This window comes from Symphodus melops (genome assembly GCF_947650265.1).
Source record: "Symphodus melops genome assembly, chromosome: 8".
In the NCBI taxonomy this organism is placed as follows: Eukaryota; Metazoa; Chordata; class Actinopteri; order Labriformes; family Labridae; genus Symphodus; species Symphodus melops.
Genome location: NC_136698.1, coordinates 1,443,922 through 1,462,440, shown reverse-complemented (window position 1 = coordinate 1,462,440; position 18,519 = coordinate 1,443,922). Strand labels below are relative to the sequence as shown.

The window sequence follows — 18,519 nt, the reverse complement described above, 5'->3', positions numbered from 1 at the left end:
CGAAATTGTCCAATCACCTGTGTCCTCTATTGTTGTGTTAGCATGCTAATGTTAGTGCTCTTTAGTTAGCTGGTAGCTTCAATCACCTGTGTCCTGCATTGTTGTTTTAGCATGCTAATGTTAGCGCTCTTTAGTTAGCTGGTAGCTTCAATCACCTGTGTCCTGCATCGTTGTTTTAGCATGCTAATGTTAGCGCTCTTTAGTTAGCTGGTAGCTTCAATCACCTGTGTCCTGCATCGTTGTTTTAGCAAGCTAATGTTGGCGCTCTTTAGTTAGCTGGTAGCTTCAATCACCTGTGTCCTGCGTGGTTGTGTTAGCATGCAAATGTTAGCGCTCTTTGTAGCTTGTAGCTTTATGTAAACTGATCTAAAAACTCGTCATCCAAATAATCAGTGAGTATGTTCTTCTTCTTCTTGACTCAAACAGCTTTTATACACAAGGGGAGGAGCCGGGCGTCCCGTCCATGTAAACACAGCTCTGACAACAACACAGCCAGCAGGACTCCAGCTTCTCCCTCACTGGAGACAGTCAGGACTCACACACACATTCACACAGGACACACTGGGGTTATGATGTATTCACTGTTTGTGAGAAATGACAGACATTCTTCCTTTGCCTTCAAAATTGTCTTAATATTAACTGTGTCATTGCAAAAGAAATACTGCTTTAGAGAGAGTGCGGGAACTGTGATAAGCTTGTCAGAGGTGACTTACCTTTATCATTAGCAAACAGGGAGATGTTGGAGCAGGAGACGCTGACCACCTGTCCGACCTCAGCACGAGACCAACAATGAATCTCATCCCAGAGCGTCGGACAACCTGGGACAGAAACACATTGATCTTACATTTAGGAATCCTCAGGACAGTAATGATGACCTCGAGGTGCAAGGTTCACAAATAAGAAGGGATGATTGGAAAATTGTAATAAATTGTGACCCTATCATAATACGTATCCTATGGTATAGCAAGTTGAATCAGAATCACTTTGATTGCCGTACTTAAATAAAATTAATACATTCATTCATCTTTTTTCTTCCACTGAAGGAGTGATGGAGTAGCGGCTCCCCCCGAACGTCTGAGCTCCTCATCCTGTGTCTCAGGATGAGTCCAGCCGGCCTCTGGAGGAAACTCATTCAGGTCACTTGAATCTCATTCTTCTTCTCATAGCTCACGACCCCAGGTGAGGGTTGGGGCGAAGATCGTACGGGAAACTTGAGAGCTGTCATTTCTGCATGACTGCAAACACTGAGCCAATCGGCCTGTCAATGAATCATATGGTCCATCTTACCCACACTGGTAAACAAGAAGGCAAGATACTTAAACCACCTCACTTGGGCCATCCCCAACCCCAATCCCTCCCATTGAGCCTTTGATGTCGTCTCCTGGCATCACGTCTTCTGCAAGTCCATGCATGCAATGCCTCTGACACTCTGAGAGAACGTTACATAATGCACAAAATAAAATTAAATAAAATTAAATGTATTCTTAAGAGATGCACACAATCAAACAGGTTTTTAAGCTCTCCCTAAACCAGTTTGATGTGCACTTGTCGAATCTTCCAAAGATAATCGAAAGTATAAAGTCAAGTACTCCATGAGAAGGAGATTTTAGCAGAATACTTTCCTGCCTTTTTTCAGATCCTGACTACAGACGGAGAGCTCGACTTTTCTTTTCCTCTCTCTTCCTGCAGAGCGTTTAAAATTCTGCCAGCGAGCGACTTGTTCGACCTTGAACACCTTCTGATGCCACACAAATGCAAATGCCAGACACGGATTCCCGAAACGGTGACTCATCCGACTCATCCGATGCCCTTTTATAAGGGGGTTTCCCCACACTGGGTTCCAAACCAAGAGTGGGGGGGGGGGGGGTTGTTTGGGTGACGGGCTCAGCCCTCCTGTTTGTCCTCTGACTAAGTTGTCCTTCAGCCTCTGTCGCTCCGGATGGGGGGGGAGCAGTAATGAGGAGCTGCCACCTCAACGTCTGGAACATCAAAGCTGCTCGGTCCGGTGTCAATTAAAAAGAGCAGCGCGTGGAGATGCAACAGCTCTCATTCATAATAAAACACAGCTTCTGGCTGCAGCTCCAGGTTCTCCTGCCAAAGCTGTGATGAGGAAAACATCTCGCCGGATAAATGTGACTTTGAACTCTTCTTTCTGGAACATTTTCGACTAGCCGCTGCTTACATGTTTATCCTGCTGCATCGAGAGTGAGTCATACGTGTCTCTAGCCACTCTGCTAATAATCAGACTGTACACGTATAAAGGGACAGCATTCATTTCTTTGAACGACAGTGTGTGAAAGGATCGCAGCAGGTGTCAGCAGTGTGGTCCTTTATTCGGTGCTAATGAAAGTGAAGCTGCTGACACTGTGACAGGAGGATGCAGACGCTGAATGGACTTGCTGCCTCTCCTTCTGCTGCTTCTCCTTCTGCAGGAATGGACAGATCTTTTTGTCCAGCTAACAGAAAGCTTCCCGAGCACAAAGCCTTGTTTCTGCTCCTGCTCTCAGAGATGAAAGGGGGGAAGGTCTCAGTTATCTGGTGGTGCTCAGCGGCTTGTGTGACGCCTGTTATGTAAAGTTCTATACTGTCCTTTCTATATCAGCGTTGAAGGCTCACACATCCATGAACATCCCTGAAACTCTACCGAGCAGAATGTCTTCTTTACCATCAACGGTCGGGCAGTGCCTTGTTGCCATCTATTGATGGGTCGCCACTGGATGTAGTGCTATAGCCAAGTATCTACACTCCAGCTACTCAATCATTAAAGGAGCCATGCTGACTGGTATTTCCTGTCATCTATTTTTTGTTCGGTTTTCTCTGGAAGTTATTGCACTGAGTCAACACAGACTTCCCTCTGCCCAGTTTTCCAGCTCCCCAGGGATTCCGAGTCATTCCCAGACTAGACCGGATATATTCTACCTCCAGCGCCATCTGGGTCTATCTCTGGGTTTTCACCCAGTCAGGAAAAAAGGACCAAAGGGAGGCGTCCTAACCAGACGGCCAAACCACCTCGACTGTCTTCTTTAGGGGCAGCTCTACTCGAAGCTCCCCTGGGATGTCTGAGCTCCTCACTCATCTCTCATGCTAAGCCCATGCCCTCTCCAGAGGGAGCTCCCTTAGGCTTCGTAGTATGGGATCTCATTCCCTCGATAACCCACAGCTCATGACCACAGACGATGGTTGAAATGAAGATCTCGAGCTTTGCCTTCAGGCTCAGCTCCCTCTGGTACAACGCCAGCATTACTGTCTTCACTTGGGGAGAGAACTCATTCCCCACCTGGAGAGAGAGGTGCTGACTCTCATCCCAGCCTGCAAACCCCAATGCCTACTGGAAGGTCCCAGCATGAGGAAGCCAACAAAACAACATCATCTGCAAAAAGCAGAGATGAGATGTCGAGGCAACCAAACTGGTAACTCCCCCCCAGCTGAGCCTTGAGAGTCCATCCATCAAGATCACAAACATGGACAGGCATCTCAAGGGACTCTATCTCACACAAAACACCAATCTATCCCTTTAACTAATAACCGGGACAAAGAGCATGCATGTAACCACATCAGAGCTGCAGAGAAGACGGATGACTTTACTCTCAGGACCGCCTCCTTCAAACTTCCCTTATTAGATCATCTTTCTTTGGCAGGTAAACAAAGTCAAAGCCAGAGCAGTACATCATGAAACTTCTGTCCTCTTTCAACAAGGATTCACCGCTCTGACATTAATGTGACTTATAGTCAACATCAAGATCACGTTATGAGGCGAGTTTGTCATTTATGAGGGGCAGCCGTGACATGAGACGGAGATTTAGATTCACCGAGCATCAATCTGAACCTGTGTCTTGTATTTCCTCTGCAGCTGCAAAACTCATATCTCTGTGTTTTATTCCTCTGCTGGCCTGACCTCTCACACTTCACTCTCAGGTTTTTTTTAATGGTTCAATAAAGGATTTGCCATTCGGTTTGTCATGTGCAATGCTGCTGCTGTAATATCGTTTGAAATATTACAGCAGAAAAAGCTCCACTGGGACGTCTGCTTCAATATCTGTCCTCTAATAAACAACTTAACGTGATAAGAGAGAAGCAGAGGAGGACGGAGGAGATGTGTCAGAGGGGAGGGATTCAAACCTGTGTGTTTAAACACAGATTATGGAAACATAACATTTGTTTTACGTTCTGTTTTAAATGTTTTATCTCAGCTCTCCTCCGACTTTCAGTCCCTCTCCCCCAAATACTTAAAACCCAACTTCACTGTCTGTTAAATTCATAGCATTTTCATTCATAGCAATTTCATAGCACATGAGTTGTTAATTTCTGTCAGGACCTAAAGACAATTTCAAACCTAAATTTTAAAATGTGGATCTGGATCAATCCCGCATTTAAGCTTCATCTGACCCCTTAGTCTGATTGGACACAGAGGTGCTGACAGGAAGTGACCAGAGGTCCTAACAGGAAGTGACCACAGGTGCTGACAGGAAGTGACCACAGGTGCTGACAGGAAGTGACCAGAGGCAGAGCACAACATAGACAGCTAATCTTCACATTTGTAAGCAGCATCAAAACCATCCTAAATCATCATCATCATAAAGGTTGTAGGTGTGGATCTTTAGCTTTTTCTTAAAGGTGCAAAGGGAGTATGCAGATCGAATGGAGTTTGGCTCGTTCCACCACCGGGGGGCGACAGAAGAGAGTAGTCTAGTAAGAGACTTAGGAAGGTCGGATCAGACGCCTTTGATTGGCAGAGCATAGAGGGCGGGAGGGAGCGTCGACCTGCATGAGAGTTTAGGGAAGAAGGAGCTGTTTTTGTGGCAGAACTTTGAATCTGATGGGAGCAGTAACTGGGAACCAGTGGAGGGAGATGAACAGCGGAGTGACGTGTGCTCATTTGGGTGACGTTGAAGACCAGCTGCACTGCTGCATTTTGGTTCATCAGCAGGGGTTTGATAGTGCATGTAGGAAGACCTGCAATAGTTGGTGTTGGCAAGAAAAAGCTGACTGAATTGATGTTGTTTTCCCGTCATTGTAATGTAGATCATCTCTACCTGCACACGTATCGGACGGGCAGAGGTTGCATAACGTCAGATTTACTCTCACCTTCCCCCTCTGGTATTTCATCTGTGCAATTAGTTGTGAAACTGACAGATGTGCAGAGAGGACGTGGAGACGAAGAGGGTCACTGTGTCTAATGATGTATGGAAATGCCAGCAGTGAAACAAACACACTCTCTCTCTCCCTCACACGTTGGTTCAGACTGTTACTCACTGGGAGTCTAATTACCAGTCTCCCTGAGAAAAGGACCAGAACGTTCACCCCTCACGTTGTTTATTGCCTCTTCGTTTCCTCTCTGCCCACGCTCCTCCTCTGATGGGGTTTCCTGTGAGGCTGCAGGTGTGAAGCTAATTAACCTGAAGAGGACCAGACATGTGCTCTCGCTCCTTAAAGAGGGCACTTGTGGACGAATCAAGAAAGAGAAGAAGCCATGAAGTGGAGCTGCTCTTCTAAACTCCTTTTTTATTCATTACAGTCAAATAATACAGCATACATAAACCATGAGTGTAATACAGTCATCCATTAGCAGCCTCCACCTCTTGAGTGGCCTTTTAAAGTCTTTTGTAACGTCCCCATTAGGAAGCCTCAGCATTTCCCCATCACTGTTTTAACAACCACGTTGCCTCCTCTCCCGCCTGCTCGTGCTTCGTTAAGTCACATCTGATGGATGCTTTCACTCCTGATGAATCACAGTGCATTAGTCTGAAAAGAGTTTGCAGGTGAATTGTGTCCTTGTACGAACCTTTCATGTTGAGACTGAGAACTTTGACTTTTTATGCATCGAGCGTGCGTGGTTATCAGAAGTAGAAGGTGGTGATGACGCGTTCCCTTCTGAATACAAGTACCAACCACGCAGAAGCAAAAACAAAGGCATCAGATCTGAGGATTGAAAAGGAGTGATAAAAAGGTTTTTTGAATACAACTATAACCTGGGGACATCTGGTAAGCTGGAAATGACTCCCCGACGGCACATTTGCACAGCCTGTAATTTCCCGTATACGTTGAGGCGCTGCATGGTAACCTCCTTGTCTCTGGGGGAAGCATTACACTGCTCCACATACAGAACACTTCCACAAAGAAGACAACCCAACACGTGGCAAGAATATGATTCGCTCTTTGACATCTGGATCTTCTTCTTAGTTTGAACCTTCTGCAAATCCGTCCCCTTACTTTGCACTGAGATGAGCCAGCTGAAATGTTTTACAGTGTCCATCCACGACCCTTCATTATTCTTGAGTGGGGAAAGTGGGTCGAAAAAGCTGCGGAAACTTTCTTAAAATCTAATTTACTGCCCCAAAATTTCTGAGAAGCTGGTCGTAGAGGGTTTACTTTTATCAGGAATCCTTTTGGGTCGTTTTGCCTTTATTCGATGGGACAGTCGGTGCAGTAGGGAATTAGGAGAAAGCGGGGAATGACATGCAGGAAGGGAGCCACAGGTCGGACTTGAACCCGGGCTTCGAGGACCTAACCAGCACAGCAGGCCCTCTGCACCCCCTGGGGTTTCTACTTTTTGTCGCACTGGTTTAAAAACACAGACGTCCATCCGCAATTATTACAAATGACCACGGGTAAAACAAATCCCACTGTGAGTACGCGGCTTCAGGTAAAGAAATGTGAGATGATGAATGGTGCAGATGGAAGATGGGAGAAATTCTACGCAGGTTAAGAATCATAGTCTGACAGCTCCGACTCATCTTCAGCTGTTATTTGTAACTGTGGAACAGAAATCCGAGAGTCCCGAGGGTGAGTCAAAGGCGAGTCCTGGACTTGAGTACGAAGCTCTGCGTTCGAGTGTGAAGTTGGGAAAAACCAGATTGAAAAGGACGGTCCAGGTGCTGGAGCCTTGTCACTAGAAATCAATGAATCAATCAACCTTCATTTACACTTGAGAGGCCGCTCCGAGACAACCTTCAATTACAATGACATCAGGTGAATTACAAAAGCTCCTTGAAACCTCACGTGCACGAAAGCACGCAGAGGACTGAAGATTGCAGCTTTTTAATCAGAAGTATTGAGAGCACATCGGCCTCTCCAATAACCATCCTTCATTTGGCAGAGCAGCAAAAACAATCAAGCTGCCTAATCAGGTGAGGAGAAGTCTGGTCAGCCTGGCCTGGCCTCGTTTCATCAGTGCAGCTCAGGTAGAAGGTAGAGCAGATTCATCCATTATCCTCCCTCCAGCGGCTCAGCAGAACAAACTCAGCCACCGGAACAGCTCGTCCTTCACCGGGCCAGACCTCCATTTTCCATCTCAGGTGCTGTCTTAAAGCGTGTCGATAACGGGCGATATACGAGTTCTCCTTCTGCAGGAGAGCGTTGAGTTATGTGACGGGGTCGTGGCAGGCAGGTAAGCTCTGCTGTCTCCTCGTTCCGTCTGAAGGCGTCGACGAAAGCTGCAGACTCTGAGACAGTCATCAGGGACTGTCTGTGCGTGACACATCTGGTGTCGCTCAGGATTAATTGCTCAGTTTCTCCACCTTCCTTGTGATCATGCGAAACAAAGACACGACAATTAGCTGTTCAAGCAGCAAGCGAACGAGTCGCTTGAATCCCAGACTGAACGCTGGCAGAGGAATCCAGCCGCTTCATTACTCCAGTCAGCCTGTTTGTCTCCCTGCTGGCTGCAGCACGCTCCCAACCGGCTTCATGTGAACGTCCAACGTGTCATCAAACCGAGTGAAAGAAATCTGAACGCTCCAAAATGTTGAAGGTCACGGAGGTGAAAAAAATTGTTATGACTGTCGTGAAATAGAAAATGACTTTAAATAAATTGTACTAAAAATACCAGATTCTTCAACTTTGATTTGATTCTAGAAAAAAAAAAAAAAACATTCATGTTTTGATAAGAGGGCAACATAAACAGAAGTCTTTGGCATCTTTGAGTGTGTAAATGTGCTTAAAAAAGTGATGTGATTCTGCTTCTGAAATATATATATATATATATATATATAAAATATATGTCTATATTTTCCTCCAACCGTGCATCTTCTAATCTTAGCCATACATTCTTTCCTTCTTGTTCACTCGGCGACAGCTGCAGGAGCTGGGGAATCGAACCCCTGAATTTCCCTCGGGATCAATAAAGTATCTATCTATCTATCTATCTATCTATCTATCTATCTATCTATCTATCTATCTATCTATCTATCTATCTATCTATCTAGTTAAGAGACGACCGACTCTCCCACTGGGACTCTAACGTGCATATGCAGGCCGCCTCGACTCGACACAGTCCTACAGGTGATGATGTCTCCATGACAACAAGACAGCGCCCACCCAAAACAGGCTCAACAGTGACCGCCCACATTTCTTCCATTAAAAAAACCTTTTAATCCTGGAATCAAACCAACCAGCTACCCGAGTACTCTTGAGCATCAAACATTATATTCTTCACAAACAGACAAAAAGTGAAGAACTAAACATCCCACAATCCATTGCAATTCAAACAACACCCAACAAACTGCGGGTGCCATGAAACTCTAGGATTGTGGGTAATGTAGTTCATTTTCCTGAGATCAAGGATATTAAATAAACGCATCTTCTTCAACAGCACTTTGTTTCACCCGTGGGACGTCTGCACTAATCGATCTCTATACGGACACACTTCATTAATAATTAAAACCAAAGCTTTAATGAGTACAAGTGACTGAAATGTGAGTAAAACTAAAAATCGTTTTGGCCTGAAAACAAAGACTGAATGAAAAAAAAAGAAGGTAACAATGGGCTTCATTTAGTCTCCAACAGTTCCTGGGTTTTAAGAGTCGTGTGTCTCAGTTGGATGAAATCATTACAGCGGGATTCTCTGAGGACTGAAGTCTCAGTGTTTGTAAGCCAGGTGTCCGGGGTTGTTATCCTCTAATGAGAAACCTCGGTACAGTAATCAATTCCCCGGACAAAAGATTATTCAGAGCTCAGTCGATTTTTATTTTTTTTTTTCAGCTCCTGACATTAACTGTCGAAGCCTTTCAGTCCTCTTTCACACCGTCTGCAGCAGGTGAGGAGGAGAGGGACCCTGGTCTGAAGACGTACAATCACTGACAAAGAATGATGGCTTTAATTGCATCCTCTTCATCATCATCTCGTATGGCAGTGAGTAAAAGAGTCTTCAGCCTCGCGTCCACTTCACCTTGTTTTCTGACCACTGGAGGAAACGGCGCTCTGACTAGTTTGTGCGGCTGCTCTGAGCGCTCAAGTTAAAAATGGTTTGAATTTTTAAAACGGCACCAAATATATGACATGAAGTTTTTGTGTCTTGCACCAACATCCTCTTTGCTTCGAGTCTGATCGGTAAAAATAAACGATCTCAAATACAAAAACAAGTTGTAGAAATTAACGGAGCAAATAGTTCTCAGCAGACTGTTGTCATGGAGACAGGACGGAAAAACGCCTCAGAGGGGACAGCCGGCGCTTTTCTGCCCAGAAAAAAAAACAAACCCCTATGTTGAATGTTAACCTGCTGTCTGTAAAGTGTCTCGTTACATTCGGCGCCATACAAATAAAGTTTGATGATTGAAGTTTGGGGTGATCAATAAGATTTCAAGGGGGGCCATGACACCCCTCTGAGGACGCCCCTGGTCCCAACTGTCTAAGTAAATACATAAAGCTGATAAAGCATAACTAACACACACACACACACACACACACACACACACACACAGACCTGTCCTGCTGGAGCGGTTCCTCGCCTCCCCTCTGAGGATCTGGTTGCACTCTTCTTGGGCCTTCTTGTGCTGAGCCACCAGAGCGCAGTCTGGGTGGATGGCCTCCATCTGTTCATGGAAAAGGAAGATCGAATGAACACTGATGTGATAAATCTCAACAAGTTCATTTCTAATCATTAAATAGAGATTAATTACAGCAGACCGTCTTGACGAATCAGGAGAGTTCTCTCAGAATCACATGACCATTTGAAACATTCAAAGCAGCTGCTCTCTGTGGCTTCAGGTACTAACGAGGCCATCGCTTAATTGATTCCTTAAACACTGATTTATGAAGAAGATGACCTTCTGCACTTTTCACCAACCGCCGTGGGTTCAAATCCAACCTCTGCCCTCCACTCTCTCCTCTCAACACGTCCCGTCTCTCGTTTCCCAAACAGAAAACCACCCAGATGTTTGCTTTCCTCGCGCAGTGACGATGAACCTCTGCGCCGTGTTGCACCTGACAGCTGACACACGAGAACTCAACCACCTCCTCTTCAATCCCTGACATCTGTCAAGGCTTCCCATCATGCTGTCTGAAGAACATGAAAAGCATGTTGGCGAAAATCTGCAAATCAGTCCAAGTTTAAAACCCTGCAGGCTCTTCGTTTTTCTTATTTGACACCTGATGAAGAGTTCTTCCGTTGGAGGTAATCGTGTTCTCTGAAAAGCCCCAGATGTTGACTCCTCTGTAACATGACCTCGTCTTAAATCCCTGCTGTCTCATCACACCCTCTGAAGCACATAAACAAATCTGCAGCTTGACCTAAAATAATCCAGAAGCATGGAGTCCAGCAGCTTCTCCGCCCTGCAGTCAAATTAATGATCTGCCCTCCGATGTCACACCGTTTATTTATTAGCCGTCAGGCGAGAAAACGATCCCAATAATTGCCCTGGATGTGTCTCATTGATTTTTTTTTTCTTTTTTGCGATGAGGGAACTGGATTAGAGGCGTGTGATAACACCTGCGTGTGGGACAGATGGAGACACGGCAGGCGAGCGTGACCTTTGACCTCGATGTCTCTCTGCGCTGCGATGAGCGGGAGGGGCACGGCAGGAGTCGCTCGCTGCGATTGGACGGAAACACCTCCCGGTCTGTTTCAGGACATGTTGGCCCGCAGCTGTCGAGATGTTGTTTCTTCAGTCTGTGTGTGTGTGTGTGTGTGTGTGTGTGTGTGTGTGTGTGTGTGTGTGTGTGTGTGTGTGTGTGTGTGAGAGAGAGAGAGAATAAGGAGATCTTTTTTTTGCTGTTTTATCCAAAAGTACTGCAGCTTAATAAAAACTTGCTGTGGAAACAACGATTGACTCGAGTGGCCACTAAAAAGTAGAGTTAGAAACTAGTGATAGTTATAGATTTGTAGCTGTGTTAGCTTAGCACGTGCCCCCCTGATGTGCAGAGGCTGCAGCTCTGCAAGCAGGTGATCTGAGTTTGAATCCAACTTGTGGCTCGTTTCCTGCTACGGTTCAGAATCGGTTTGGATCCAGACGCACGACTCAGTAGTCAAGATCAACAATCAATAATCATTTTAATGAACACGACTTAGTGACAATAGTGAAGAAAATGTACAACAAGATAATGAGCAGCAGACGACAGGTAGACAGGTGAGACTTGATTGGGCGCTGACGAGGAGGAAAAACATCCAAAATCTTTCCAGAGAGCGCCGATGCGAGACGTTCAAACCACGGAGTGGAGAACAATAATCCGGCGCCGACTGCATGAAGAGAGCAGGCTTATATACTGGGCTGATTAGATGAGCTGCACCTGTAAACACACCTGACTCCAATCTAGACAAGGTGGGGGGGGACACACAGGAGGAGCAGACAGAGAGGGAAAACACACACACACACAGGTGGAAAGCACTAACAAACCCCCAGATCAGCACAAAAAAATAAACAAAACAAACTCAAAAGGCGATCTCATGTAAGGAAAAAGAAACAAGAAATAAAAATGGAAAAGAAAGATTTTTGTATTCGGAGGTGACCACGCTCAGGCTAACGTGATTGGTTGGGATCGCTGTGTGGGACTGTTCCAGGAACATGACTGGCGAGGTGTTCAGAGTTTATCATTCACATCTTCTACTTTAAGAACCAGCTGATAAATGAACAGAGGAGACTTCACGGGGACAGGAGTAAATATTTATGACGTGTGTTCGAGCTGGGCGGCCGTGAAACTCCTCCATCATTTATAGTTTAACTTTCTGCAGCAACAAAATGACAAGCAGACATCAAACAGCTCCGTCTTATCTGCTGCAGGTTTATGGAACAAAAAGAAAAAAGAAAAAAAACTCCAGACACGCGACGCATTAGAGACACGAGCCGTCTCCGAAATAACCACGTCCTTTCATCAAAGTGTGGAGAGACGAGCGGGGAATCTGACACGAGTCAAACAATGAGCTGGGTGTTGATGTTTCTCCGGGCCGAATAATAAAATTAAGGTTTTGATTGTGCGAGACAATGAAGAGCTAAAGTGCCACTTTAAGCAGCACTTCAACAATGGTAACCTTCGCTTCTAAATGGAAACAGTTTACGAGGCTGTAATGTTATTTAAATCCAATCACTGATTTAATAGGGTCATTATTGAGGGCGCAGAACGCCTCCAGGCCAACATTCACCCAGCCGCCATCTTTTACATTCAAACCTCCGCAGCGACAGAGACGACAGGTAATCACCAGGTAACTGATTTCATTAGTGTGTGCGAGTGTGTTTTCCATTATTGGCCCTTTAGTGTTTTCAATCTACTTCTCACCTGGGGTCAAGTCATTTGTTTCTTTTTATGCCGATGGTAAACAGAAATCCAGCGGAGCTCTCTCTCTCCCTCTCTCTGAGCAAACACGCCGCAGACAGAAGCAACAACGAACGAATCATGACGGACACGATATCGTCGATCGACCGGTAAAGTGAGATGGTGAATGGATATGACTTTGCATGTGTCTTTGACTACTCAAAGCGCTGCAGGTCACAGCTACACATTCACACACTGACCATCAGGAGTAACTCATCTCTGTGTGTCGAGGCTGTGCTCCTGCAAGCGGAGGGCCTGGGTTCAAATCCGATCTCTCCCTGATTTCCAACTCTATCCACTGTACTATCTAAAAAGATTTTACTTTTTTTTATTTTTATTATTTTTTTAAATCCTCAATTTAATCTTTTTAAAAAAAGAGATAACTAAGATAACTAAGCCAGCCAAGCAGCGGGAACAATTCGGGGTTAGGTGTCCGATGTTCCCAAGGACATATTGGACATGTGGCTGCAGGAACTGGGGATTGAACCCTCACCTTCTGTTTGAGAGACAACCCACTGTACCTACTGAGACGCAGCCGCCCCTGACCTGTCAACGAATGCAGAGTTTCTAAATTCAGGGCTGCATGCATGTGGGAGTTCTACGTGTCATACTTATGTTTTTATTCAGAAATAAATTCATTAAGCCGCTCACATTTTGAAACTGTAATCCATCCATTGTCTTTGAGATCACATCGTTCCCTCACAATCCCCTCCAGCCTTTGTTTCCAGCGAGCACGTCGTGTTGCTCATTACCAATCCATAAAAACGATCAATGAACACGATCAAGCAGAACAGAAACCTGTCCGCCAGGAGACGATGCTGAGAGGAATTTAGAAAAACAGAATGACATTCCCTCCACTTTGACCTTTGGGTGAAGGTCACCTGTGGCCTTTAGAATTCATTTCAAGGTTTCACAGCTTAAAATCGATTCCAGGGTTTCACGGCTTCCTGGGAAGAGAGGCATTTAATGTAAAGGCTGCACATTTTCATTTTCACGAGGCGGCTTCACGCCTTTAATTACAGCCTCACTTCTCCCAACAGTGGAGAGCAGCCCTCCCCCGGCAGCCCTGCAGCGTTCTGCCACGCTGGGAGGCCAGAGAGCTGTCCAACCGACCTCCAGCTCAGCAGCAAGGAAGTGTGGACAACAGGAACTTTTGTAAAGTGTCTCGAGATGACACAACAATTGATTGATTGTGACGTCTGTTAACTTATTGTGAACTTTATTTGTCAAAAGACAAATTAATGTCAGATCAAATAAAACAAGTCTCACGAGTCCACATAAAAAAAGGAATAAAAGAGCCTGAATTAGGACTGAAATAAAGAGCTTAAATATAGATGTGTTCATTCTTAGTCACTCCTGCTTGTGATGACTTCAGATGTCATTACTGAGATCCTGCGGGTATATAATTGGAATTTAAATGTCCTCCTGCCGTCAATAGAAGAACAATGATCTATAATGAAACGGCAGAGAGGAGAGAAAGCACCGTCGGTGCTCGTGCCAAACTGAAGAGCTGCGGAGCCTCTGGAGGAAGAAGCTAATAAAAGAAGAGACGGAATCCTTCAGGATCAGCCGAGACGACGCGTCACCAAACCAAATCCTCCGTCATGATTCAGACCCCGATCATCCCTCAGGCTGAGCCCGGAGATAATGAGGAGGAGATGCCTCCACCGTAGCATCAAATCAAAAGGTCAAGTGAGGATGAAATAGAGTGAAAATGAAAGATTCCTCCGCTGTGTTTGAATTTCAAACGTGCATATTCAGAGGATGAAAAAAGAGAAGATATTAATGCTTTCTCTTTGCTGACGTCTGTCTGCAGCCCGAGGCGGCCGAGTCAAGTGTGTGTCCAGCTTTGATGGAGTCATCCGAGACACGACACCATTTCCCTGACTGAAGATGTTTGAGGTTTTATCACCTGATGCTCCAGTCGGAAGTTCAGATTCTCTGAGGTCATTTTGGGCTTCAGCCAACGATTGTTTCCTTCTTTGATTGACGTGTTGGTTTTCTTTCATTTTCAATAATAAGTCTTGAGCTCCATCAGACATGGAAAAAAAAACACGAAAAAGCTCATCACTGTTTATGACATCTTCAAATCCCCAAACCAGCAGTTGAGGGTTCAAATCCCCACTCTTCAGCCTTCCTGTCCGAGGTTTGGACTGCAGATGGTTCGACTCATGACAGAACAAAGAAACGCAGCTAAACGTGATTGAAGAGCTTTTTACAGACTTTACGACTCCAGTTTTTTTTCCCACAGATCGTGACCCTCTAAAAAAAGATTTGCCACCAGCTTTCAGGTCACGACCCCCCCAGCTGAGAACCACTGATCTAATCCGCAGCTGGAAGAAAAATGCTTCTAAGCCTAAATGATGGTGTTTTCAGAACATACACTCTTTAACATCGTTTGTGACTTTACAGCGAACACAAGACAGGACTAATGTGAAACTAAAAAAACTCAACTTTTTAATTTCATATTTGCAAATAGACAATGAAACAAGTGAGCGCCCCATTTATGGAGGCTGGAGTCCTCCAAGCTGGCAGCACAGGTTCAAATCCAACCTGTGGCTCTTTTCCCGCCCGTCATTCCTTCTCTCTCTCTCCCTGATTTCCAAACGCCAAATTATATATAAAAAGAAGCATGCCATCAAATCTCTGAGAGTAACATAATTCATTTAAATGTCCTCCTCCTTCTATTCATTAGATGTTCATATTTGACCCCTTTTGCAGATCTGTGGAAATCATTAAGCATGATATCCCAAAAAAGAGGAAAGTGAATATTAGTGTGAAGGAATACTAAAGATAATACTCTACTTTACAAAGCTGCTAAATTTGTGAAAATAAGACTTGCTAATGATTCGCACACAAAAATCACCAATTCTACAAACACCCTGATATCTCACATCTCAGATGTTTTTCAGCTTGATCATTTAAAACTAGACTTTCCACCTTGATCTTCTGTCAAACCTTTCAAACCTTTGTGACTCAGACTGATTTGTTTTGTGCAGAGTTAAAGAAGCTCGAGCTGATCACTCCAGTGATCACAGAGGACACTCACCGTCTCCAACAGCGCCAGCTGCAGCAGCAGACCCGCACGAAGGTAAGATGCCATCCTGTTAATCCACGAGCCTCCACGCGACATCTTTACGGTCTGTGCACTTTGAAATCAAGCGCTCAAAAACTTCTGATTAAGTTGGAAGAAAATATCAGTCTCCGAGAACACGAGATGAGAGTCTTGTGAAATGTCCAGACCTTGAGACAGTCCATGGAGTGAGCCATATGTTGGCGCGTCTCTCCGGTGTCCGGTGCTGCACCAGGCGCGGAGGAGAGCACAGACCCGACCGAGCTGCACACAGTGCGCCGCGCTCCTCCTTTATATTATCATATAATGAAGAGGAGCGCACACACACAGCAGCGCGGAGAGAGAGAGAGAGAGAGAGAGAGAGAGAGAGAGAGAGAGAGAGAGAGAGAGACAGAGAGAGAGAGAGAGAGAGAGGGGGGGTGGGGGGGGGGGGGGGGGACAGGATGTGGTTGTTGCTTGAATTACGCACTTAAATAAAGGTGCACAACTTCCTATAAACACCAAACGAAAAGAAGGATTTTGAATACAGATATTCAGAGGCGGAACTACTTTTTTTGTTGTTGTTTTTTTTGACTAGAGTGGCCCAAGTTGGACACTGACTGTGTGCACACAAACACATGAACGAATTGCATTAATTAACCTTTTCTGTCCCCACTAATCCTCCTTACATCTGCCTCAAACTGAACAAACATTGGAGTATCAGATGTCATATCCCTGCATGTGTGCAACAGAGAGCACAACAGAGTGTCATGGTTTGGTTTCTGTTGTATTTCAGTGTTTTGAGTTCTGTTTTATTCTCTGGTGTTGCCTCGTGTGTGTTTTAATGTGTCCTAGTCTTGTGTTTACGTTAGTCTTTAGTGTGTCTCCTTGTGTCCTTCGTCTGTAAGCTTGTTTCCTGTGTTACTTGTGTTTTCAGGTTCTCAGTTTGGTGTTTGATGTTTCTTAGTGTTTTAAGTGTTTCCTGTTTTGTTGTTTTGTACTTGTCCTCACTTTTCTGGTCTTGTGTTCTTTGTTTCCCGTCCTGTCTGATGACCCTGATTGTCCTCACCTGTCTCATTAGTCTCACCTGTGTTCGATTAACTCTGCCTATTTAGTCTCTGTGTTTCCTCATTGTCTTTGGTCACTGTTAGATGTTGGATGTTACCTTGTTTTGCTCCTTGTTGGGGTCTTGTTTGGATTTATTATTCAAGTAAGTTTTTGTTTTATTTTTGTTTTTTTTTGGGTCGTCTTCGAAGTTTTCTGCCCTGTACTCGTGACACAGAGTGGCAATACACATTCCTGAGCTTAATTCTTTCAGGATTAAAAAGGTGTGTGTTTAAAGTGATCCATTTACATTTCCAATAAAAACACCTGTGGCTGTGCAGCTCCGATTGTGACACACAGTTCAAGAGTTCCTGACTGATGGTGGGAAGCGAAAACGAAAACGAAAGCTCTGTAGGACGACAGGAAATGATGCAGTCATGGACAAAACGTTCACACTTTGTACGAATGTTTAAGGATCACCGACGTTACAGGATGAGAAGTCAAGATGACATTCAATGTGAAATATGGACAGGAACATCCCTCTTGTTTCTGACATACGTGGATTTAATGATGACGAGGGTTCGAGTTTCTACAGATAAAAAGGATTCTGCAGGTTGGAGCTTGAAAGTAATAAAATTAATCTTATTGGACTGTTACAAAGGAAAACAGTTTTCTCATCCGCACTCCTGGAAATATCTCGATCACTTCAGGACGTCTCCTCACCTGATTGTTCACACATGCTCTTCACCGCAGAAAGAGAGAAGGAAGCAACGGAGTCCGCTATAATGAATTCTGCTGTTTGGGTTCAAACATGCAGCTGCTCCAGGAAATATCAGAAGTGTGAAAAAGCCTTTTAATTATTTCAGTTTGAGCACAAAACTCTGATCAGTTCTTCCTCCAGTCTCGGCGATAATCGAGCACACATGAAGATAATTCCTCCTCGTGTTGCTGAAATGTTTAATTTTACAAATAAGTTGGAAACTGGATGAAGAAAAAATGAAAAGCTCACACGAAAAGCAAATCGTTCTGTGTAATTGTTCGAAGCGTGCTTTGGGGAAATTTCTCCGACTAAATGTTCAAATTAAAACTGACTTTGAGTCTTACTCAGGAAGTGAACAGGCCTCTCCTGGGGAGGATTACACTTGATGGAAAATCTAAAAGAAGAAATGAGTGTAATTCATCAGCGATGACACACGGCCGTGTTCGATCGAGAACACTCAGAGCTGCTGTTCGGATCAGATGTAAATCAGTGATTGACGCAGAGCGTGCGCGGATGTGAATGTTTGACCTTGACTGAGAAGTTCTTGTGATGCGATGACGCCTTAAATGAGATGAAATGAAGGAAACACTCATCATCGCCTGTCTGTGTGCTCCCCGAGCTCTGAGTCAACATCTTTAGAGCGATGACGGCGAGGACAGACGGATAACCTTCGTGGATGAAAAAAAAAAATGTACCTGACTTTATTTCATCTCTCAATGGCTGTTAGGAGAAATATCTGTGGAACTCCAACAAGCAGCTCAGCTATTTACAGTTTGAGTTTGAGTTACGTGAAGTGAAAAATTCACGTCACAAAAGTCATTCAAAGTTTTCGTTTAAATGCAGTGTGTTTAATCCACCACTAGGGGGCTCGCAGTCGAACCAGTCACAAACGATGACATGGAGGCGCGCGGGTCGGGCTTTCAGTAGCAGCTACACCGCTCTCTTCTCCTGCGATCTCTGCTGACGTATAATCCGGTGTTTCCTTGGCAACGATCATGAAATTTTCAAAAATTTTGCATCTCTCTCAGATCCACAGCGTGGCCCCGGTCGCCGGGGTTTATCTCCAGAGAAGTGTGTACCCCGTCAGCTCAGATCCAGTTACCCCCCCCCCCCCCCTTTGTGTACGTAGATGCTGCAGAGG

General features: G+C 44.9%; 1 protein-coding gene across 1 annotated transcript in view; it reads right to left on the bottom strand.

Annotated features, from left to right (window-relative positions):
• ghrhrb (growth hormone releasing hormone receptor b) overlaps positions 1-16,007 on the bottom strand; it is a 29,060-nt gene extending 13,053 nt beyond the window's left edge. The window contains exons 1-3 of the mRNA XM_079351189.1: positions 15,572-16,007; positions 9,701-9,809; positions 714-818 (exon numbers count right to left, since the gene is read on the bottom strand). Of these exons, the coding sequence (XP_079207315.1) occupies positions 714-818; positions 9,701-9,809; positions 15,572-15,655 (298 nt within the window). The 5' untranslated portion in view covers positions 15,656-16,007. The remainder of the gene's footprint in view (positions 1-713; positions 819-9,700; positions 9,810-15,571) is intronic.
• Between the last annotated feature and the right edge of the window lie 2,512 nt (positions 16,008-18,519).